Below are 22,655 nucleotides of genomic sequence, written 5' to 3'. Positions count from 1 at the left end.
ATTCTGTGTTCATGCACAGGGTTGCTGAGGGAGTTGGCAGATGTCATTGCAGAGCCTTTGGCCATTATCTTTGAAAACTCATGGGGATTGGGAGAAGTCCCTGACTACTGGAAAAAAGCAGATGTAGTGCCCATCTTTAAAAAATGGAAGAAGGAAAATCCAGGGAACTACAGACCAGTCAGCCTCACCTAGTACCCGTATAAAAATCATGGAAGGGATCCTCAAGGAATCCATTTTTAAGCACTTGGAACAGAGGAATAGTTAACATGGATTCACCAAGGGCAAGTCCTGCCTGACCAACCTGATTGCCTTCTATGATGAGGCTCTGTGGACATGGGCAGGTCGGTGGATGTGATATATCGTGACTTTAGCAAACCTTTTGGTACAGTTTTCCACATAATTCTTGCCAGCAAGTTAAGGAAGTATGAATTTGGATAAATGGACTGTAAGGTGAATAGAAAGCTGGGTAGATTGTTGGGCTCAACAGGTAGTGATCAACGGCTCAATGTCTGGTTGGAGGTCTTTTTCAAGCGGAGTACACAAGGATTGGTTCTAGGGCCAGTTTTGTTCATCATTTTCATGAATGACCGAGATGAGGGGATGGATTGCACCCTCGGCAAGTTTGCAGATGACACTTAGTTAAGAGGTGAGGTAGATAGGCTGGAGGGTAGGGATAGGGTCCAGAGTGACCTAGACAAATTGGAGGATTGGGCCAGAAGAAATCTGATGAGATTCAACCAGGACAAGTACAGCATCCTGCATCTGGAATGGAAGAATCCCACTGTTACAGACTGGGGACCAACTGTCTAAGCAGTAGTTTGGTAGAAACTGGGGATTATAGTGGATGAAATTATAGTGGATGAGAAGCTTGATATAAGTCAACAGTGTGCCCTTGTAGCCAAGATGGCTAAAGGCATATGAGGGTGCATTAGGAGAAAGATTTCCAGCAGATCTAGAGAAGCGATTATTCTCCTTTCTTCAGCACTGGTGAGGCTGCATCCCAAGTATTGTGTCCAGTTCAGGGCCCCCCCACTATAGAAAGGATGTGAACTCATTGGAGAGGGTCCAGCGGAGGACAATTGAGATGATTAGGGGCTGGAGCACATGACCTCCGAGGAGAGGTTGAGGGATTTGGGCTTGTTTAGTCTGCAGAAGAGAAGAGTGAGGCGGGATTTCATGCAGCCTTCAACTACTTGAAGGGGGGTTCCAAAGAGGCTGGAGAGAGGCTGTTCTCAGTGGTGGCAAATGACAGAATGAGGAGCAATGGTCTCAAGTTGCAGCGGGGGAGGTCCAGATACAATATGAGGCAAAACTATTTCCCTAGGAGGGTGGTGAAGCACTGGGCTGGGTTCCCTAGGGAGGGGGTGGAATCTCCATCCCTAGAGGTTTACAAGTCTTGGCTTGACAAAGCCCTGGCTGGGATGATTAAGTTGGGGTTGGTCCTGCTTTGGGCAGGGGTCTGTACTTGATGACCTCCTGAGGTCTTCCAGCCCTAGGAATCTATATATCCACTATATATTTGAGAGAGTTTGTCCGTCTGTCTGTGTCCGTCCATATGTCTGAGAGTTGGTTTGTTCAAGAATTCTTCCTAAATGGTAAGAGCTAGGACCACCAAATTTGGTAGGCAGCTTCCTCTTCTCCTAACTTAAAGCAAGGTCAGGGTTTGGTTGTGCTAGGACAATGTGAAGTGCATGGAATTCAGTTGTTTCTCATAACATGGAAAGGGAGGGGTCTGGTAGGAGGGACAGTTATATTGTAGAATGACCACAGGGGGCAGCAAGGGACCAGTGGTGGGGACCGGGACATGTGTAGACCCATTGGGCCTGCAGGGGTAGGGGTGGAGAAAGGAACAGCTATCTATTACATATTTCCAAGAGTCTGTGTGTCTGTCCCTTGACCAGGGTGACATGTACCTCTCCCCCAGCAGAGCCCGCTGCAGCAACCATGGACAGGCACTTCTCAGCTGGCCCCTAGCTGCTGCAGTGGAAGAGGCAGGGGGTGTCTGACCTACATATAAAACCCTTCCTCTCCAGCCCTACCTCAGAGCAATGATTTAGGAAGAAAAAGCAAAATGTATATGAGTTAAGACCCAAGCAATACAGGGTAAATCAACTTATTTGGAAAGGAGGAGGAAAACACATTCCTGCAGAATGTTTCAGATTTTTCAGGACAGCGAAAGCAAAGTTAAAATTTAGCTGGTAACATTTTTCTTTTTGCTCTTCTTTCATTTTTCAAATGACTCTGAAGGAAACAGGCAAAGCCATCCTTCCTTGCTGCCAGAGAGCCTCTCTTTTTTGTTTTGTTTTTGTTTTTTAAATCTCAGAGGTTTTTTTTTTTGTTTATTTATATCTGCTAGGGGAGTTGATCTTGTGATATTTATAGTGTTTGCGGTTGGCTGGCCAGGAGTTATTTTGCAATAAGAATTTCTAAGATATCTACTTTCAGTCTGTCTAACTCCCCTCCCCCCAGCCTTTTTTTCCCCCAGCTTTTTTCCCCCCCTTCATTTTTTTTCTTTTTGGTAACGTCTTTCTCAGACCATAGTCTTTCCCTCTGTAATTATTCTTCCTTTTTAAGTTTGAAAAAAGTCCTGCTGTATGTGCCTCCCTGCTCCCATCTTCATCTGCGAAGATCAGTTCAGTTTGACTGTCTTTTCCCTTTCCAAATTAGAACTGCCACCATTACACACTATTGGAAAACCATTAACCCCTCCCCCACCCCAAAGGAAAAGAGAGAACATTGAATATCCGTTAGCTAAACTTTCATTGTTAATTGTTTCTTCAGTTTCGTTCTGTCAGTCTTTTTCTAAACTCTTGCAGACTTTAAGACTTCTTTAACGTGGAAACCTCTGCAGATCTACTCTACGTACTCCCTTGTTAGGCAAGTGGTTGGTTCTGTGTTCTTATATGGGACATGAAGGGATATTGTGCTCAGGGGACATTGTGTTTCCTAGTGTTTTCAACCTTTGAATTTAGAGTCTGTACGGTAAATCACATCCCCCCCCCCTTGTCCATTCCTTGCAAAGCCCTCAATGTGCAAAAAAAGTAATGATGTTCACATTTTTGCTTACCCTGGTACATCCAAGCTTGGTAGCCCTGTACAAGAATTCTCTCTTATTTTATTTTTTTTCCTTCTTCCAGTTGCAAAATGAAACACTTCCCTTTATTGTATTGTGAATACATCTTATTTAATCTTGTGGTAGCAGAGCTACAGCATGAAGGAGATATGACCATTCTTGCAGTCCCTTTATCTAGCACCATTTTATTGTGGTCCGGAGTGCATTCCCACAGGGGGTAACTTCTCAGAACAGTTAGGTTTGTAACGCTAGTTATAAATTTCCTGTTTGGATTTTCATGTGTTCATCAAATGCTTAGTGTTTCATTATCAGCTTCTGATTTAAACTAAACTAGGGGGCTGCGTCCCCCTGCTCTCAATGCTTGCCAGCCCTCCTCTTTTTGAGGGTAGGTGTCTGGGCAAGGGGCAGGAGCGGGCTAGGGGCAGGGTGTCTGCCTGCAGGGGGTGGGACAGGGGCAGGCTGGGGCAGGATGTCTGGCCAGAGGGAGGGGACAGGAGCGGGCTGGGGGCAGGGTGTCTGTCCAGGGGGAGGGGACAGGGGAAGGCTGGGGGCAGGGTGTCTGGCCAGAGGGAGGGGACAGAAGTGGGCTGGGGTTATGGAGTCTCAGCAGAAGGGGTGAGGGTGTTGAGAGCTCGGATGGAGGTGGGGATGCGGGGCGGCCCCGGGGCCGGGAGGTGTCGGGCTTGGATGGAGGGAGAGGACGCAGCCCCAGCAACTCCACCCCAGTGGCACAGCCATGAAGCTTGAAGCCAGAGCTGGAGCAGCCCCTGCCCAGAGAGGATGGCACCGAGGCTGGCCACAACAAGCGGCTGAGGTTGACGCCAGAGACCGCGGCAGCATGCGGACTCAGACGATGTCATTCTGTCATCCTGCAGGAAAAAGCTTTTTCTTATATAGAGAGAGAGGTGACACAAATATTGTGTGTTGCTGTAGGCGGTGTGGGGGGAGGGCCAGTTATGGAAGTACTTTCCACGCTCTCAGATACACAACGAAATCGAGATAACGTGGGTCACCACGGAACTAGTCTCCTCTGGCATGAATCGGGGCAGCAGCTGTGCACCGCACGGTGTATCCTCTGCAGATTTAAAGAACAATCAGCGTGCCAGTTGTGTGGCGATTTCCTCCTGCTCCTAGGTTATTACTGCCACGAAGATCTGGTCAGTGGATCTACGCAGGATGATGGTGTATTAATTTAGATGGAATATAGGGGCTTGAAGGAGTCAAGGGGGTTAACCTGATCCTATCCCGACATTAAAGAGTGTTAAACAGGGTCTCTCTGCTCATCTGAGGTGTTCCTCGCGGAAGCTCAAACAGGGTTTGCATTCAGATACTTTACCTTAATATTACCATGATAAACCCTCCATCCTGTCCCTTCCCCCGTGGATTCCTCATCCCTGCTTCTCCCCTCCCTCCCCAGGCCCTCCCTGAACTTGCGGCACACTGGGAGAGCAGGGGAAGAGTTCCTGAGTGGAGCAAGGGGCTGCTTTGCCCCAGACTGCATATGGTGCTGGACTACAGAAATCCGGACCATGGAGGTGCACACATTTGGGCAAGTTTAATTAAACTGGTTTAGACACACTGGTGCATACCTCTATGTTTTCAAGGATGCTCTTATTTCAGTTTGAGGGTGGCTTATTTTGATTTAATGTAAACTGTTCCCAGTTGACTTGAAGCTAGATCAAAACATGCCTAGTTTAAACCAGAACTGTGTTCTGCACTAAAATGTTTTGAACAACACACGCCTTTAGTTAAATGGGTGCAGTTTGTGTGTAGACAAGCCCTCATTTAAACATTTTTCACGCACTTATTCCTTGTGGGATATGTTTGTTTTACTAACTGGGGAGATCTTTAAAAAAATAAATAAATCCTGCCATATAAGCAGTTTCCCCTGATGTTTCCAATGAAACTGGAAACCTGGAGAAAAGGGATTTTTTTTTAGTGAAATACAATCATATGACTTTGCTTTTTTCCACCCAAGTAAAAAGTAATTTTAAAAATGAGCTACGTTTGAGCCACATGCATCCCCTCTGTAAAAATGCCCAGTTGTGTCTTAGTCGTTTATACCATTCGTTTCACTATAAAACCATACTTTGTTTATTACTATTCACGACCAGTAATTCTGCTCTCTGGTCTGCTCCTCTTACTTTCCAGCTTTTCATAATGTACAAGGAAGTAGTCGATGGCTGACCTCCCCCACCCCCCCATCCAAAATTCTCCAGATTAAATTTTATTGTGCGTCTCTTTAAGAATTTAGGAAGAGCAGCATGAGACTGAAATTTTTTTTGTCTTTTTCTGTTGCTTATAACCAAGGTGGATCAATTTAAATTAAGGCAATTTAAATCACTGATTTAATTTGTGTTTTAAATCTCATAGCTTCTAAAAAAACCCATTGATTTAAATTAGGTTGAGGCTTTCCAAAATTAATTTGAACATTTGTGTTATTTAACTTTAGATTAAAATTTATAATGAACTATATTCTAATTGCTGTGGTTTTTTCTAAAATGCTACTTCCAGTAGGGTATCTTATTTGAATTTCATAAAACTGATAAAGGCAAAACCCAAAATATTGAAAATTGAAGCCTTTGTGCTGCCAATACGTAAGGAAATACAGGTTGAACCTCTCTGGTCCAGAAACATCCATCATTCGGAATGATTTTAGTTCTAGCTGGAAGTCCGCTTTCCATAGGTGTGGGCAAGTTTCCTATAAGTCCTATAAAGTTTGTTTATAGCTACCAGTCTTAACTCTGTGTTCTGTGCTGTTATTTAGCTCTAATTTACCCCTAGATGTCCTCTAACAGCTCAGTAAGCAGTGAAAATGTTGATAGTGCTACTAGACCGGGAGTGGGCAAAAGGGTCTCTCTAGGCCGGATTCGGCCCACCAAGTGTGCTCCTGGCAGGGCAGGAGGAGACTCTGCGCGCTCCCCTGGCCCCAGGCCCTGATTGGCCTAGGGGTGGGAGGAGCGCGTGAAGTTTCCTCTGCCCTGCCCCCGCACTGCGAGGAGCACACGGTACTTAGAAATGCTGCATGCTTCTGGCAGGGCAGGAGGAGGCTTTGCATGCTCCCCTGCCCCCAGGCCCTGATTGGCCTGGGGGTGGAGGAGCACGGGAAGTCTCTTCCCTCTGCTAGGGGCATGGGTGCTTGGGGCGGGGCAAAGGGGCTCCCCCATCCCCAGACCAATCAGGGTATGTGGGCGGGGAAGCCCGAAGCATCTTGGCCCCGCCCCTTCCGTTTGAGACCCCACCCCTTCAGGTGCAGCCCGGGGCCACTTCAAAAATTTCTGAAGTGGCCCCCGGCAAAAAATTATTGCTCACGCCTGTGCTAGACAATATTGACCTCCAGTGGTCTGGACATTTTTCTGGTTCAGAACCAGTCAGTTCCCAAGGGTGCCGGACTAGAGAGGTTCAACCTGTACATAAAAGTAGTCACAAATAGTTCCATTGACTTCAGCACAAACTGCAGGGGCACAAGTGTTTTTAGCATCAAAGACTAAAATTTCATTTTGATTAAGATCTCTTTCCTTAGTGGCATCAAATCTGTCGCTTCAAAACAAAATTGCTCCATTTCTGAGAATGAAAGTTCATTTAAACATTCGGAACATTAACAAAGTTATTTTGGTTTTTTTTGGTATATGCATAAGACAAAGTTTTCAAAAACAAGAACCTAAGTTAGTCTCCTAAACCCCATATTTAGGCTTCTAAAGGTAGGCATTTCAAAACCACCTAAATGACTTACAAGGCCAAGTCCTACTGACTTTCAGCTGCAGACTGTGGTGGAGGAGTATAGGTTGGTTGAAGCGTTTCAGTTTGTTCACTTTGAGGAAGTTGAAAGTATCAGAAGATGGTGTGTATTGTAAATAAAGTGCCAATATTATTTGCTTAACAATTTTGTTTTTGTATTTGCATCATACTGAGGGAGTTAAGGCCTAAGGGAGCTAACTAAAGAACATAGGTAGAAAACATCCAAGTTAGTAAATTAAGACTATACATGGTAAGAAACAAAATAGCACCAAGCAAATTTAAAATAAGTAAATAAAAAGTAGATTTTTAGAAATTTTTAAATAATTTTTATTCATCCCACTGATAATTTTTTCAAATGTTTACCTTTTATGCTGAAGTTTTTCAGATCTGGTCTCATCTTGAGTCTGAAATTTTTGGGGAAGCTTGAGCAAAAATAGCTCAGCTGTTTTCAATAGCAAAAAAACCCCAACAATAACAAAAAAAAAAAACCAGTTTAAAGAAAAATAGACTTAAGCCAACACACAGAACGTTGAAATTTGGCATAGAGAGATTCCCTGAGTTAGTCAAAGGAAGTGAATTTATGGGCAAATATCCCAGCCCAGGTTTTCCAGTGTGTTCTGTTGTGCCTTTTGTGTCTCCCTTTAGACAGTTTTGTTATATCAATCTGCTTGTATTTGTATTACAGAAGCTTCTAGAGACCTCGGAGAGATTAGGGTCCCATTGTGTTGCATGTTGTACAAACCTATAGTAAGAGAGAGAAACGGATGTCTTTTCCAGGGGCAGCTAGCAGTTTGAACTAGGCGCACACACACAGAGATGAACTGCACATGATAGTCCCATGATCTTGTGAGTCAGATCTGATGTAGCAGAAGGTTTGCTTGTGAAGGGAATAGTAATATTCAAAATGGCCTTGCTGGCCCATGAAGAAACAAGTCATGTATGTACCTAAGATATTCCACTCGCCATAGGCGTCTAGACTTAACGAGGAATAGTTTGGCTATTTCTCTAATCACAGATTTACACCAAGTATTACAGAATATCGCTAGCTAGATAGAGAGGTACAGATAAATATTCTAAAGGACACAAGACAGACAGTATTTCTTGAACACAAAAGAGAAAACCCTACTTTAAAATCTCCCTTAACTTCATAGCTCCAGGGTGGGCTCTTCCAGTAACCGTTCTGTTTGTCTGTTCAAATTCACCAGGCAGATGGTCTACCTGGTCTCTTCATGCTTTCGCCCCCTTTTGCCTCACAGGTATGAGGTAGAACACTACATGTAGCTATAAGCATTGGGATGTTTTTCTTACCGAAATCCTATCCAATGAGCAGACAATTCCAGCATCTTGTCAGTCTACCGAAAGTATATTCACGAGTCATTTTGCACCTGTGGAGCTGGTCGTTGGCTGTTTCCTTGGCAGTGCTGAAGTGGCTAGCATAGGCTGTGTCCCCCAGAGTTATTGTTGGCTTTTCAGAAGAGCTTCTGGTCTGGAAAAAAGTCCTTGCTTTTGCTTTTTTTTTTATTATTTTTTTTTTAATTTGAGTGTCATGAACCTTCTCTCCTTCTCTTACCCAACCCGCTCGGATGTCTGGGAAGGATCCCTCGCAACCCATGAGCCCATGAACTCCCAAAGGAGTCCTTTCTACTAAGGTGCTTTGTGACCAGGTAGGCTAGTGCCGAAATTGGGATGTGCATGCATCTCCACTTACAAATCCAGCCACTATTTTCTGTACAATGCCAGGAGTCAAGCCCTGCCTTGCAGGTGATGTTTAATGGTCTTACACTATCACAACAGCTCCCATTGTGGATTTTCCACCTCCAAAAGGATTTCTGACTGACGGATTGCAACTTGGTGTTGTAAGTGTCGCTACTCACTTTTCCACCATCAACGTTGCTCTGATTTTAATATCTCCACCCGGCAGCTGGAGGTGAGTTTGGCGCACAGCTCCAAGAACTTGGCATTTCGCGTCGGAAAGTTCTGCAGTTGCCACTCATCATGTCAAACCTGCATTATAATGCAGTCCTACCGATCCTTGGGCCCAGAAATGGTGCCCTACCGTGTGGAACTGCTCCAGGAATACTCGTAGCATCCAGTTACTGTGCTCAAGTATCTCCATACTGTCCCCCTTGCAATCCCAAGTGTGCAAATAGTGGAGAATCCTGCGTCCTGTAATTAACAAAGGAGAAGAGACTTGTGCTCAGCTCTGCAAGCTCCTTGCTTCTGTCAGTGTGGTGGCAGACACCAAAAAATGCCTCTTAGGCCTGTGGGCGTTTTTAAAAAAGATTCACAAACTATGGAATATGAACTCTAATGTGGGATGTAGAAGGTGGCATGGGCAGAACTTGATCTCTAGCATCCAGAGAAATCTCTCGGTGACTTGATACTCCTCTACAAAGTACTTCAAAAATGCCCAAAAGACACTGGGATGCTTACCCAGGATGCATTAGGCTTTTTGTGGCATTACGTGGACACGTGTCCCCGGTGAGTATATATTGCCTTGACACATGCTGCCAAGTGTGCACACACCTGAACATTGTCTAGACTTCATAGGCCGTATGCCAACATAACTTGCATCTACTACATTTTGTAGCATGGACGTAGCCCTATGTTATCTGAGACCGAACCTTCCCTCGGTCTCTGACGAGAGGCTGCTAATGGTTTGGATTTTCTGGTTTGAACATTATAAGGATGCCATGTCTTTGGCTTTTCGACTGTCCTGGAAGGTGGGGTGTGCAGGTCAGGTGCTTTGTTGTACCACTGCATAACTTGGGGCATCTCAAATCTTGACTCCTCCTTTGTGCACCAGACCAGAAGCAGACACATTGACGAAGTTATCAAATGCCCAGGCTCATTACGTGTGGTGTTCCCTCTCGGGACACATGTTGTTCTCTAATGAGATTGTCCACCAGTGTCTGAGGGAAGCTGCCGATGGCCTGGAAAGGGCTTGGTGATACTTGTTTTGCCATCCTTTTATGAAAGACACCTACTCCAATGGGGCTTTATATTTCAGACTAGGGGTTTTAGAATGAGTTCAAGTAATTGTGTAACCACTGAAAAACTCCCTCGTTGCATGAGCATTAACTTCTGTGGGTGTCACCAGGCGTGCTCGGGGGACCAGAAAAAGGACCCTCAGTAATAAATAGGTTGGGGCGAGCGGGGAGGCTGAAGGAAAGGGACAAGCAGCTCCAGAACAGGTGAGGACAGATCCCTCTCCCCAGTGGTTAGACTGGCCAGTTTATGGCAGCAAAGAGCAACTGGATAGCAGACTGGACCCCACTGAACAATCTCCGGCCTCACAACAATTGGTCACAGATTTACGACCTTTCTACCACTGCAGATGCCTGGATTTGGTGATCTGGAGGAAGGAATGAAATCCACAGCAAGATGCAGAACCCGGGCTTGGGCTGGAGGCTGAGTCACTCCCTTTGGAGCGATTAGTAATGAATGAAAGTGAAAAGATGGCAAAACAGCCCTGGCGAGTGCTGGATGATCGGGGAAACCTCCCCTCCCCTCCCCTCCCCTCCACACACACCCACCCACGCCCAGGTGCTTCAGAATGCTGTAAACTGTTGGAGCCGGTGGGGTTACTTCACAGCATCTGCTGTTGGCGGGTCTGAGGGGGAGCAGTGGTTTTTAAAATAGTCTCCCGTTATTTTTCAGTATAACAGAGCGACACCGGCCTACACTAACAGGGAAGGTCGACTTAAGATACACAACTCCAACTACGTTAATTCTCTAGCTGGAGTTGACGTATCTTAAATCATGTTTTCGCACCGTTCACACAGCGGGAGGTTGTCGGAAGCAAACACTTCTGTTGGCTTCCCTTACTCCTCGTGAAGAGCAGGAGTACCGATGCCAATGGGGGAGCCCTCTGTGTTCGAATTAGCAGATCTTCACTAGACCCGCTAAATCGAACCCTTGAAGATGGACATGACCTGGGTGTGTACGTTGTGTAGGGAGAGTTCAGAAGTGTTCTTTTCGGTCTAATGGGGCATGAATGAAGCACAGGTGGCTGTCAGCTTAGCCCCTCCCCTGTGTTGTATAGCAGGCCCGGTTTGAGCTAACGTGAGCCATGAAATAAGACATTCTGAGTCTAAGTTCAGATTTTACAGGTGGTTTTCAGTGAGACCAAGGATATGTCAACACTACAACGCAAAACCTGTGTTGCTCAGAGCCTGGGCCAGCTGGCCAGTGTCGACATTGAGGCTCAGGGTGGAGCAGAGGTTTTGAAATCAGCAAAGGGGGCAGAGGGTTGTAGTCTGAGCCTGAATGTCCACCCTGCTGCTGTTAGTCCCGTAGTCTGAGTCGATTGACCCGGGTTCTGAGACTCAGTTCTTTGGTTTTTTCTTTGCAGTGTGGACATGCACTTAGGGTTCTGAGGGCCTATGTGAATTCTGAAAATGGGATTCTGGTGTTGTTTCGGGCCAGATTTCTGAGGTTATTTAGGTGCATAACGCCCACGGACTTACTTGGGAGTTAGGAGCCTAAACATCTTTAAAAATCTAGCCCTGAAGCACTTCTGAAAATTCTACTGCAGACTGCAAAAGGTGACTGCTGTTTCCTCGTGTGTTTTCCGTTCATTAGCTGTGTTGCTGTTTGTGCTCAGGAGCCATAGTCCTTCTCCGGGATCCCATTGGGTTAGGTGCTAGTCAAGCAAGAAATGAACCCAACTAGGCAAATCTGCGGCTCTCTCGGACCACGTTTGCAGATCGTGAATGGATGTAGATCCACGTTTTAAAACTGCAAATCTGTGGGTATCCGCTTTATATCTGCAGTCGCAGACTGCGTTTGCGGTTCAGATGCGGATACAGATTTTGTATCCACGCAGGGCTCTAAAGAACATGCAAGACCAGGTAAAGCCAAGCTCTGGAAAACTTTTGTCCAGTAATTACCAATGTTTGAAAATGTATCACCATGCATAGCGAATTGAAGATCTGTCGTTTATTTTTGTAAAGCAAGACACCTTTCATGATGAAGTGCTAATATAAACGGTGATAAATTTAAAACTGCAATTTAAAATTCATCAGATTTGGCTTAATGTTTAGATCAGAATGGGATCCCAGTAAAGAAGTCCAATTTTGGGGGTTCCATCAGCAGCAGCTTTCCATGAGTTGTAGTATGCTGTTAGAGCAACTGTCTACATGCTAAACAGTGCAGACACCCTGACACATGCTGTCTTAAGTCAGACTTCATCTCCGGGTAGCATCTTTGAGCAGAACTATTAAAGCTTCTTTTTTTCCTTTTCATTTCCCTTTTCCTTTCTGTCTCTCTCTCAATTCTAAAATTACATGGAAACCCTTTAAAGGAAGACTATTAGAGCCCCCTTTGTGTGTTGTAACGTGCAGGTATGTGCTACTGTGTCCAAGTGGAGCTCCAGTGATAACAGTAGGACTCTGTGTAGTTACACAATCTACTTGCATACTATGCATTGAAGGAATGGGACATAAAGTTCTGCGTGGAGGCCTTCAAAAGACAGGAAATGCTGAAGTTAAGGTGGCATTCTCTGTATGTGATTGTGATCGATGTTCAGTGCATGGTTGTATGCTGTTTCTCAGATTAGTATTCTTTCTATAACTTTAGATAGCTGTCTTGTATTTTGTTGGTGTTACGCTTGACGGGGAGGGATCACGTGAGGATTATCCGTTGTGATCCTTCCCTCTGGGGCATTTGATATTGGCCACTGTCGGCATACAGGACACTGGGCTAGAGTGACCTTTGGTCTGACCCAGTCTGGCCGTTCTTGTGCTCTTAAGGTCAAGTAAGAAAAGAGTGTAAGGGTAGGTCTAGACTACCACGTTTTGTCGACGGAAGTTTTGTCGACAGATACTGTCGACAAAACTTCTGTCGACAAAGAGCGCCTAGACACATTGAGTTCTGTCGACAAAGCAAGCTGCTTTGTCGACAGAACTCCGTAGTCTGGACGCAATGTTACAGGCAATAACACCTTCTGTAATGCACTATAAACAGGGAGAGGTTAAAGGAATCAGCTACTGTATTTGGTGGTGAATTATTCACTTAGCGCTAGATACAAACATAAAAAGGATTGTATATGTAATTACATACATGGTTCTTTGCAAACTAGTGGCTGCATTCAGTTTGAAGATCAGAAATAAAATAACACACGGACACTACAAAAAATAAATAGGAAATATAAGAAAATCTGTAGTCCAAGTAAAAAACTATAAGAATATTTCCCTTAGCAACAGCTCCTTGAAAGGTGTACCAGTGTGCACATGGGATACATGCCTGTTTGTGTGTGATGACAAAATAATTACAATACATACTGTTTTATAGAAAATAATTTCCCCGTTAGAGAAGCATATCACTAAAGATATACAATGTCATGATCATGAGGAGCTCTCTAGCGTGTTTAAGAAAAACAATGTATATCAGGGCTGTATAATAAAATGGTGGCGGTTCGCCTGGGGTAGTCCCTGGTGGGCCAGCGCCGCTATATTTACCTGCTCCTCTGCAGGTACAGGCAGTTGGAGCTCCTGTTGCTCATGGATCGCCATTCCTGGTCAAAGGGAGTTGCAGGAAATGGTATGGACCGGGACATCACTTCCTGAAGCTCCCATTGGCTGGAGCAGCAATCTGTGGCCAACAGGACCTGCAATTGCCTATACCTGCAAAGGCATAGGTAAATATAATGCCGCCGGCCTGCCAGGGGCTAACCCTGGCAAACTGGATCTGGCCGGCGGGCCAGTATTTGCCCACCCCTGCTATACATGTACAGGCAGTCCCCGGGTTACATGGATCCAACTTACATCAGATCCCTACTTACAAACGGAGTGAGGCAACCCTGCATTAACTGCTTCCCCCCAGCAGACCAAGGAGACGCGAAGCTAGTTCCTCCCCCCACCGGGCCCCGCCCCCCCCCCAGCAGACCAGGGAGACGCGGAGCGGCTTTTCTCAGCAGACACCTCAGCTTGAGAATAAAGGACTGAGGGAAGTGAGGTGTGGGAGAATAAAACTGAGCTCTGGAGAAATGTTTGGCTAGAGTTTCCCCTACAATATGTACCATCTCCGACTTGCATACAAATTCAACTTAAGAACAAACCTACAGTCCCTATCTTGTACGTAACCCGGGGACTGCCTGTACCTGAGCTTTTACAAAGTATATATAATACTCAAGGGGGGGTGTGTGTGCGTGGGTGTCTATGCAGGAATTTGTGCATGTACTTAATTAATGTTCAGTTCAGTGGGATAACTTTCAGCGCATACATTTAAGCATATGTCTACACTTTTGCAGATTTGGATGACAGATTTTTAAAAATCTTGTGTTAGGCCCCAAACCTGCAAATGCTTATGCCCGCTTTATGCATGTGACTAGTCACACACCATGCAGTGGAACTTTGAATTTTAAAGTTGTTCATAGAATCATTGGTGTAGCAGGAACTGCAAAGGTCTCCCGGTCTAGCCCTCTGCTAAGATGCAGGATTTGTTGTGTCTACACCATACAAGGCAGTTGGTTAACCAGCCTCCTTTTCAAAGTCTCCAGTGAAAGAGGTTTCACAGCCTCCCGAAGCATCTGTTCCATTGTCCTGCTATTCTTTCAGTTAGGACATTTTTTCCTTACATTTCATCTAAATCTGCTACACTGCAGTTTTAATCCAGTGTCTCTTGTCCTATCCCCCGAGGCAAGAGAGAGCAACATTTTTCTCCATTTTTTTTTTTAACGGCAGTCTCAAGTGTTGGAAGACTGCTATTGTGGCCTCCGTCATGTGTATTTCCAGCATCAGGGCTTTTAAATTTTTGAACAGTAGTTTTTCATCGTTGGTATAAGCAAGTACCATCATACGTATGCCCCCTCCCCCCCAGGGGCAGAGTTAAGGTTGTGTGTTAAGATATAGCTTTTGTATGAGTGTGTGCCCGGGCAAGTTTTAGCTACAGTAAACAATTCTAAGTGTGGAAATTTAATTAAAGGAACCCCCGACATCTCCCTTTGATCCAGGACTGAAGAGTACAGTGTCCCTTATGAGGGCATGTTTTAAATTAAGCATTTCAGACGGATGGAAATACGTATTGTCCCCTACACGTTGGGTGCTTTAGATGGTGGCAATGCCCTAGCACCTGACTCAGTTCCCTGCAGACTCCTTTTTTAGGCACACATGTAATCTTCTAGAAAATGCCCTGAAGGTTGAGCAATCTACCACTTGCAGGTCCCCTTACAGCCTTTTTTCCCGTTGTGTAAGCATGACAAATCATTAATTTTTGATTGATTGCTTTGAATTATGGGAGCTCTGACAGCCTTTTCTGTAGCTGAACAGCTGTATAACAAATGAACATATCAGTGCTCACAAAAGATTGGAGATCTAACAGAAGCAATTACATTGTCAACTCCTCCCTTTTGGCTTTTCCCAGGCAATGGAGGCAGGAAATTTTTTACTAGAAATTCCTCAAGTGACTTAAAAAAAAAAAAGCTGGTTTATAATTGAATTAAATCTTTATCTCTTCATTTCTAGTAGACTGCCCCAGCCATCAGAACTCCAGATATGCCTGTGCTCTTCATGACGGAGATAAATCTCACTAACAAAATTTCACATTAAGAATTTAAAAGAAATAAAATTGCAATTTTTGTTTCCTATTCCTTTAAGATTTCCAAATTGCACCCAGTGCACTAAATGTGACCTCCTCAACTTTTAAATTAAGAATTTATGCTGGCTTGAAATTTATGAAATATTTCAGCATTAAAGAAAGCCTTTTCCCTCAGGAAAATTGAGCAATAAATCACAGCTCTCTGGATTTACAGCCCTACAGCCAGCCATGGATAGGATTTTTCCACCCTTCGTTCTGAAAAAAAAAAAAAAAAATGTAATCATATGAGACAGCTTAGCTACTATCCTCCCACTCTCTAGAATTTTTAATTTCAGCTGTTTCTGCTTGGATTTATTTCCAATATTCCTGCTCGGCTTTTCAATTTCCTCAGTTATTAAATTTTAATTCAGTGCATTAGCATTTAAATTAAAAAAGGGTTTATTTTATCGAAATCCTTGGCTAGCCTCCATCTTGCCTGTTTCTGCCATTTGCACAAAATGTGAAATACAGTTAATGTCTTATAACTTATATTTGCACAAATTCAGAAATAAAATTTCTGAGATTGGAATAATATTGTCTTTCCAAGGAAACCTCTAATCAGAGAATGGGGGGGGGGGGGGGGAGGGAAGAAGGCACAGTACCTAGCAACTTTATGAGGAAAAAATAGTAGCAGCTTCTTGATAACACAGTTCAAGCAAAGAAAAGGTCGTGAATTGGACAATTCACAAATGGGTGAGGGAAAGGGAGTTTGACCCTTTCCAATTAGAGAGAGAGGCAGATTTGTTTAGAGCGGGGGGTGGGGGGACCTTTTTTGAGTTGGGGGCCACTGACTCACAGAAAAATCAGCTGGGGGCCTCTCACAAGTGAGAAGCAAAAAAAAACCCCTCCCTGAGGTGGCCCCCAACTGAGAAACAGAAAGACATCCCCCCCCCCCCACACACACACATTCCCCTCACACACCAGAACCTGGGGAAGCCCAGGCTATTAGATTTTGTGTGCCCTGAGGGCTGGAGTACCAATGTGCTAGAAGGGAGCCTTGAGCCTCGGGGCCTGATCCAGACAAGCTGGTCCCTGGTTAGAGAAACAACAAAGCCAGGCTTCTCGCTGATTCTGGGGATCCAGAAGTCCCACTTTCCACAGGCTGACTAGTTGGGCTGGTTCATCTACGGAGCTCAAGTGGTCGAAACACGTTTTGAGACCCAGAGCTCCTAGGTCCTGACCCAGCTCTGGCTCCGTGCCTGGCTTATGTGGCTTTGGCCAGGTCACTTATACTCTTGGTCTAAGCCTCCTCACTGCTAATGGGATTCATACTTCGCTACACAGCAGCGTTGTGCAGATTGACTGACAGGGAGACAGGAGAGCTTGTTCTGCTACTGACATCTTGTGTCCTTGGGCACTTCACTTAATCTCTCTCTGTCTCAGTTCCCCATCTGTGCAAGAGGGAAAATGCTACTTTTCACCTGTACAATAGTAGGGTGAATATATCATCTGTTAGGGATGTTAAATATCGGTTAATTGAATAGTCGAGTAACCTCATAGATTCTTATCGGTTACTATTCTGTAGTCCCTGGGGGTGGGACCAGCAGCCAATGTGCTCTGGCCCCACCCCCAAGGAGCTCCCTGCCACTCTGCACTGCTGCCTCTGAATCAGGTGGGAGCTGGTCCATGAAGGGAACCTGTTTAAAAACCAGCTCCCCTCGCGGATCAGCTGTCTGTCACCCCGCGCTGCCTGGCTCCTAGTACACTTTAAATACAGAGCCGCAGTGGGGGTAGGTCCTGGACCCAGCACAAGCAAGTACTGAGCCAGGCTGCTGGCCAGCGTGCTAAAAAAAAATGTCCTGGCATGGGGTGGGGAGGGGGGCGGGATGCGTGTAGTCTGTCGCATTAACCTATAAGCGTTTGCTCATCGGTTAATTGACGGCACTATTACATCCCTGACGTCTGTTAGTTTCTTGAAGTGTTCAGATGCTATTTAATAAAGGACAAAAGCCGTTGCTAGTCAAGCACTCCCACGCGGGCTGCTTTCAGGGCCCACGGTTGCGCTGTCCCGTGGGAGCTCTGACCTAGTTATACAGCGTGTCAAAGTGACCGGTCCTGCCGAGACCATATTTAAACCTGCATGGGCAGTTGCATGGCAGAAATATGCTGTGCCACCCTCTGTCTTGGGAGGGACTCTTGTCCTCCCTCCATCCTCTCCAGGAGGTGATTGAATTATGTGCTGCCGGGGCAGGTCTTTGAACCCTGCCCCTCCACCCCCTGGGTTTTTGCAAACTAGCTGTTGAGCGCAGGAAGAGCACAGGAAAGACAGAATGACGCCAGGATCCTTTTCGGTTAGGGAGTTCTGGCGTGCTCGCTGCCCCCGGCAACAAAGCTGCGTTTCCTTGTGCAGAACCTTCCGCTGGTCCCAGGTACGGGAAGGGAAACCAGCTCTTGCCTTTGCTCTTGCATCCGACGGTTCCAGGATTGTAACTGGTGTTGCCTTGGGAATGGATCAGCTGTAGCTAGAGGCTCCAGCTCCACATAAAACAATGCAGTTTGAATCCTAGAATCACTGGGTTGGCAGAGACCTCAGGAGTTGAGTCCAACCCTGTGCCCAAAGCAGAACCAACTCCACAATCATCCCAGCCAGGGCTTTGTCAAGCTGGGACTTGAACACCTCTAGAGATGGAGATTCCACCCCCTCCCTAGGGAACCCAGCCCAGCGCTTCATCACCCGCCTAGGGAAATCATTTTTCCTAATATCCAGCCTAGACCTCCCCCACTGCAACTTGAGCCCATTGCTCCTTGTTCTGTCACCTGCCCCCACTGAGAACAGCTTCTCTCCAGCCTCTTTGGAACCCCCCCCCCTCCCAGGGAGTTGAAGGCTGCTCTCACTTGCCATTTAGCCGGCTATTTATATTTTAATTTCTGCAGAAAACGTGTCTGAGTTTGGGCCAAAGTAGCCCCGCTTGGAGACATGGGCTGTGCAGGAGAGATGAACACAGCCCTAAAATGATCCTAAGACGCTTTGGTGTGGAAAACGGGGAGGGAGCTCATCTCCTCACTCCTCATCACCGTAGGGCTCCGGGCTCCGATCGTGGCTTGCCACGGTTCAGGGCCCAGACTCCCTTTTCCCATTGGGACTCCCACACACACCTGCGCTTCCTCCCATGCTGGCCCTCTCAGATGGAGCACCTCCCTGAACTGATCCCATGAAACTACTTCCCTTCCCTCCCCATTGCTTCTTGGCACTCACCCCTGCCGAGACTAGCGGGCAGGTGCAGGAGTCAAGGCAGCGGTCTAAGGGGCTCATTGGGATCACCTGCAGCAGCAAGGACATCACTGCAGCTGCCTCCTCCTCATGGGCTCCTTTGAAGGGAGGGTCTGCAGACCCTTGGTGGATGGGCTGCGTGGCCCAGCCCCAGCTACGGGCTCCTGAGGGGGCTTCCCACCCCAATCCTGGCAGCTCTTCTGCAGCAGAGGGGGGAGGCTGTCCGGCAGGTCCTCAGGGAGGGAAGGCAGAGCTGCCCGGCTTAGCCCCTGCAGGTCCTCAGGGGGCTGGGACAGGACTGAATGTGCTGGCCCTGGAAGCTCCTGAGGTGGGGTGGGTCCCATGTGGCTCTGGGGCTGAGGACTGGGAAGGGAGTGGTTTGGAGAAGTAGGGGGGCACTTAACCGAGGCAATATAGAGACTTCTGGCCATTTTTTTTTCCTGGTGCAGCCAATCCTTTTGGTCACTCTGCAGTAAAACTGTCCCCTGCACTCCCTGCCCCCCAGGGGTCGTTGTGGAGCATAGCCGTTCCTGCCCTCAACCCCCTCCCTTTCCGGGTTATTTCCGGAATCCAGGCATATCCCACTGTCTTGGCCCAACCACACCTTGGCTTTGCTTTAAGTTAGGAGAAGAGGAAGCTGCCTCCCAAATTTGGTGGTCCTAGCCCTGACCGTTTAGGAGGAGTTCTTGAACAAACGGACTCAGCCAGCCAGACTTACAAACTGTCTAAAATATAGAGAGAGATTGTTCTGGGGGAAAAGTTACAAAGTGAGAGTCTCTGCACTGTCTGACCCTAACCAGCCTTTTTTGTCTTTTGTTCTCTAGGCTGATGAGAGCAGCAGTACGGGGAAGAGAAGCTCTTCAAGCAGGTATGTGACTGGTTCCTCTCACCTTTGGTTTCTGATGTGAATAGCTGTGGCAGGTCTGTCTTCGTCCGGTGCCAGTCTCGGGGGTAGGAGCCTTCTCTTAGGTGGGAGCCAGAGATGACTGGGGAAAAGGTATGCAAAATGATTGTTTGCCTTTGCTTTCAAGGAGGGGGAGAGGATTTAAATGCGTCATGGGAGGCTGATGACATGTATTCAGAACCACCCGTGACAATGTTTTTGTTCCATCAGGCATTGGGAGACTAACTCACAATTCAAATGGGTGGCAGGAACGGTGGGGTGGCTATTCACCGTGCCTCACTGTAAGAGTCGATGGTAGCAGGGATGCACTCCATCCACCAAATGTGCTTAGGGTACGTCTAGACTACATGCCTCTGTCGCCAGAGGCATGTAGATTAGGCTACCAGACATAGTAAAATGAAGCGGCGATTTAAATAATCGCCGCTTCATTTAAATTTACATGGCTGCCGCACTGAGCCGACAAACAGCTGATCAGCTGTTTGTCGGCTCAGCGCGATAGTCTGGACGCGAGGGTGTCGACATCAAAGGTATTTGTCGACCACTCAGGTATGCCTCCTGGGATGAGGTTTACCTGGGTGGTCGACAAATACCTTTGATGTCGACACCCTCGCGTCCAGACTATCGCGCTGAGCCGACAAACAGCTGATTAGCTGTTTGTCGGCTCAGCGCGGCAGCCATGTAAATTTAAATGAAGTGGCGATTATTTAAATCGCCGCTTCATTTTACTATGTCTGGTAGCCTAATCTACATGCCTCTGGCGACAGAGGCATGTAGTCTAGACATACCCTCTGTGAGGATGTGCACCTTCAACTTCATAAAATCGGATGCTAAAAGTCTACCTCAGGAAATTCATGTAGACATACCCTCAGGAAACTAATGAGACGTAGGCCCTTTTGAAAATAGGGGTTAGGCTCCTACGTCACTTAGACCCTGCTTTTTAAAAGTATTTGGTATTTGCTTAACTCCAGTCCATGATTTAAGTGTCTCATAACTTTGAAAATCTGGCCTTTGTGAACATTTTACCTGGCAGGTTTTTTGAAGGTTTTGGACTGTACTCGTGGCTGTCATGTGATTAATTAGCTCTTTGTCCTAATGCTGTAACTGAGCTGTACAATCCTAAATCTTATCTTCCTTTCATCTGTGCTGGGCGGTCATTTTGTGGGGGAGGTGAAACCGTTTCCACTGCAGTGCTGACCAAGCTGTAGGACACTGAGAGCAGATGCAGATAAACTCAATGGAATGTCTTCCAACAACTTTGCCTGTGCCCCGCTGCCAAAGCCACCGCCACCTTGTGGCAAGACCTCATATAACCCTCCGCCGGCATCTCTGTGGTGGTGGTTGTCGGCTGTAGGGCCTGAAGGCTGGAACACTGCTCCATCCGTGATAGGAGACAGAAGATGGCCGGCTGGCGCACGCTCACGCACAAGAGAAAAATCACAGGATGGCAGGAGAGGAATCACAGAAGTTGTTGAATTTGACCCCGAAGCCCACAAGTTCAGTCGTTTCTGGCTTACTTCCCCATTGTGTCTCCGGGGCACAGAGACACAACAACCAGAATTCACAGAGTGCAGCAGTGAAGCAAATGTCTATCAGGAATGTTCTAGACAGTCTGGGTCCTGCCATGAGGGCAGGGGACTGGACTCGAAACCTCTCGAGGTCCCTTCCAGTCCTAGAATTCTATGATTTTATGATTAAATCATCATGGGATGCCCACTTAATCTGCACAAAGCCCATGCTATGTTTACACACTGATCTGTATTGGGATTGAAACCATTTTATAGAGAATACGTAGTTGTCGGAGACTTCTTAATATGCACCAGTTAGTGCAAAGAAATTCAGTGTGCGCTAATTCGCTCACCTCCATGTAGCCAGGGCCTGAGTCTGTTGTCAGTCGGGCTTTCTCATTATTCTTCAAAGGGTGCGCAGCAGCACTGGAGTATAATAGATCTTCTCTGGACATGATGCTCTTATCTTGGCACCTCTAGCTCCCTGACATTGGGCAGCTGAAATCACTGCTCAATTCCTCTTTTAAAGCATTCTGTTGTGCTTTTGCTCCCCTTCCCCCATTTGTTCACATGCGCAATTCCTGTCTGTTTACTAATAAATAAAGTTTAATCCATCAGGTAGAGCAGCGTTTCTCAACCTTTTTTTTTATAAAGTACCCCCTTTAAAAAAAAAATTATAAGTATCCCCAGTACCAAGAGTTTTCAGACACACACACACTTTTTTCTACCATTGCAACACATTTGTTTAAACAATTTAATCATAGCTGGGTGGGCGACAACATTTTTGGGTGTAAAAAATACAAAAATAATAAAGCGCTGTAAAACTTAAAACAAAATTTCAGTTTTCTCAAATTTCAGTTGTGTTGACGTTACCCCCCCAGACTTCTCTCGAGTACCCCTAAGGGTACTAGTACCACTGATTGAGAAACACTGAGGTAGAGCACCTCCTAGCATGGCACAGATAAGCTCTTCTCTCCCAACTGCCCTGTCGTATCCTTCGTTCCTCCATAACTAAGCCAGTGTCACTTGATCATCTGAAGAGTGTCATTTGTCTTTCCCTGTATTCACTTCCCACACTTCTTAGTTGTCTATTAATTTGTTGCTCTCACTTACTTAGAACTTCTGGATGCTTAAAAGTAATAAATAATGACAGTAGCTCAGGAGCATGCCCCATTGCATGTCTTGATGGTCTTTAGCAATTCTAAGTAGCCAGCCCATCTTTGGAAGACTTCTGGATAACCAGTCCTCTTATTGTAAATGTGTCTACTCAAGTGTCATTACTACAAGACTTACATATTGTTAGGCTCGGCAGAACTAAAATTTTGTTTGCTTTATAATTCTGATGGATAATTTTGATGTTTAAAAATAAACATTTTGTATCCATATACATTTTCGCCATATGTGAAAGTGGTCAGGTGATAATTATTTTATACCAGTCATCACTGAGCTTCAAAAACATAACGCTTTTATAACCCTTAAAACGCAAATCATCCATATCCCATGTAAAAATGTCCGAGGTCGAGATCCTTGACTGAAACGCTAATAAAAGTTCTGAAGCAGCCACTATCAAAGGAAATATTTTTTTCATTTTGTGTGTGGGTGTGTGTGTGGGCGTGTGTGTGTGGTAAAATCGTTTACAGCCATTTA

The 22,655-nt window shown here is 46.0% G+C and overlaps 1 protein-coding gene across 32 annotated transcripts in view; it reads left to right on the top strand.

Moving 5' to 3' along the window:
• The window catches only part of ZNF618 (zinc finger protein 618), a 215,298-nt gene that overhangs the window by 78,063 nt on the left and 114,580 nt on the right, over positions 1–22,655 (top strand). For 31 of the 32 annotated variants that reach the window (XM_075905309.1, XM_075905298.1, XM_075905294.1 and 28 more), the window contains exon 2: positions 19,424–19,467. In XM_075905309.1, coding sequence (XP_075761424.1) covers positions 19,424–19,467 — 44 coding nt within the window. Of the gene's footprint in view, positions 1–19,423; positions 19,468–19,488; positions 19,597–22,655 lie in introns of those variants that run through there. The other variant, XM_075905301.1, reaches the window with a different exon arrangement.

The sequence above is a fragment of the Pelodiscus sinensis genome, chromosome 22 (genome assembly GCF_049634645.1).
Source record: "Pelodiscus sinensis isolate JC-2024 chromosome 22, ASM4963464v1, whole genome shotgun sequence".
Classification (NCBI taxonomy): Eukaryota; Metazoa; Chordata; order Testudines; family Trionychidae; genus Pelodiscus; species Pelodiscus sinensis.
This window is presented reverse-complemented; position numbering and strand designations above follow the sequence as displayed.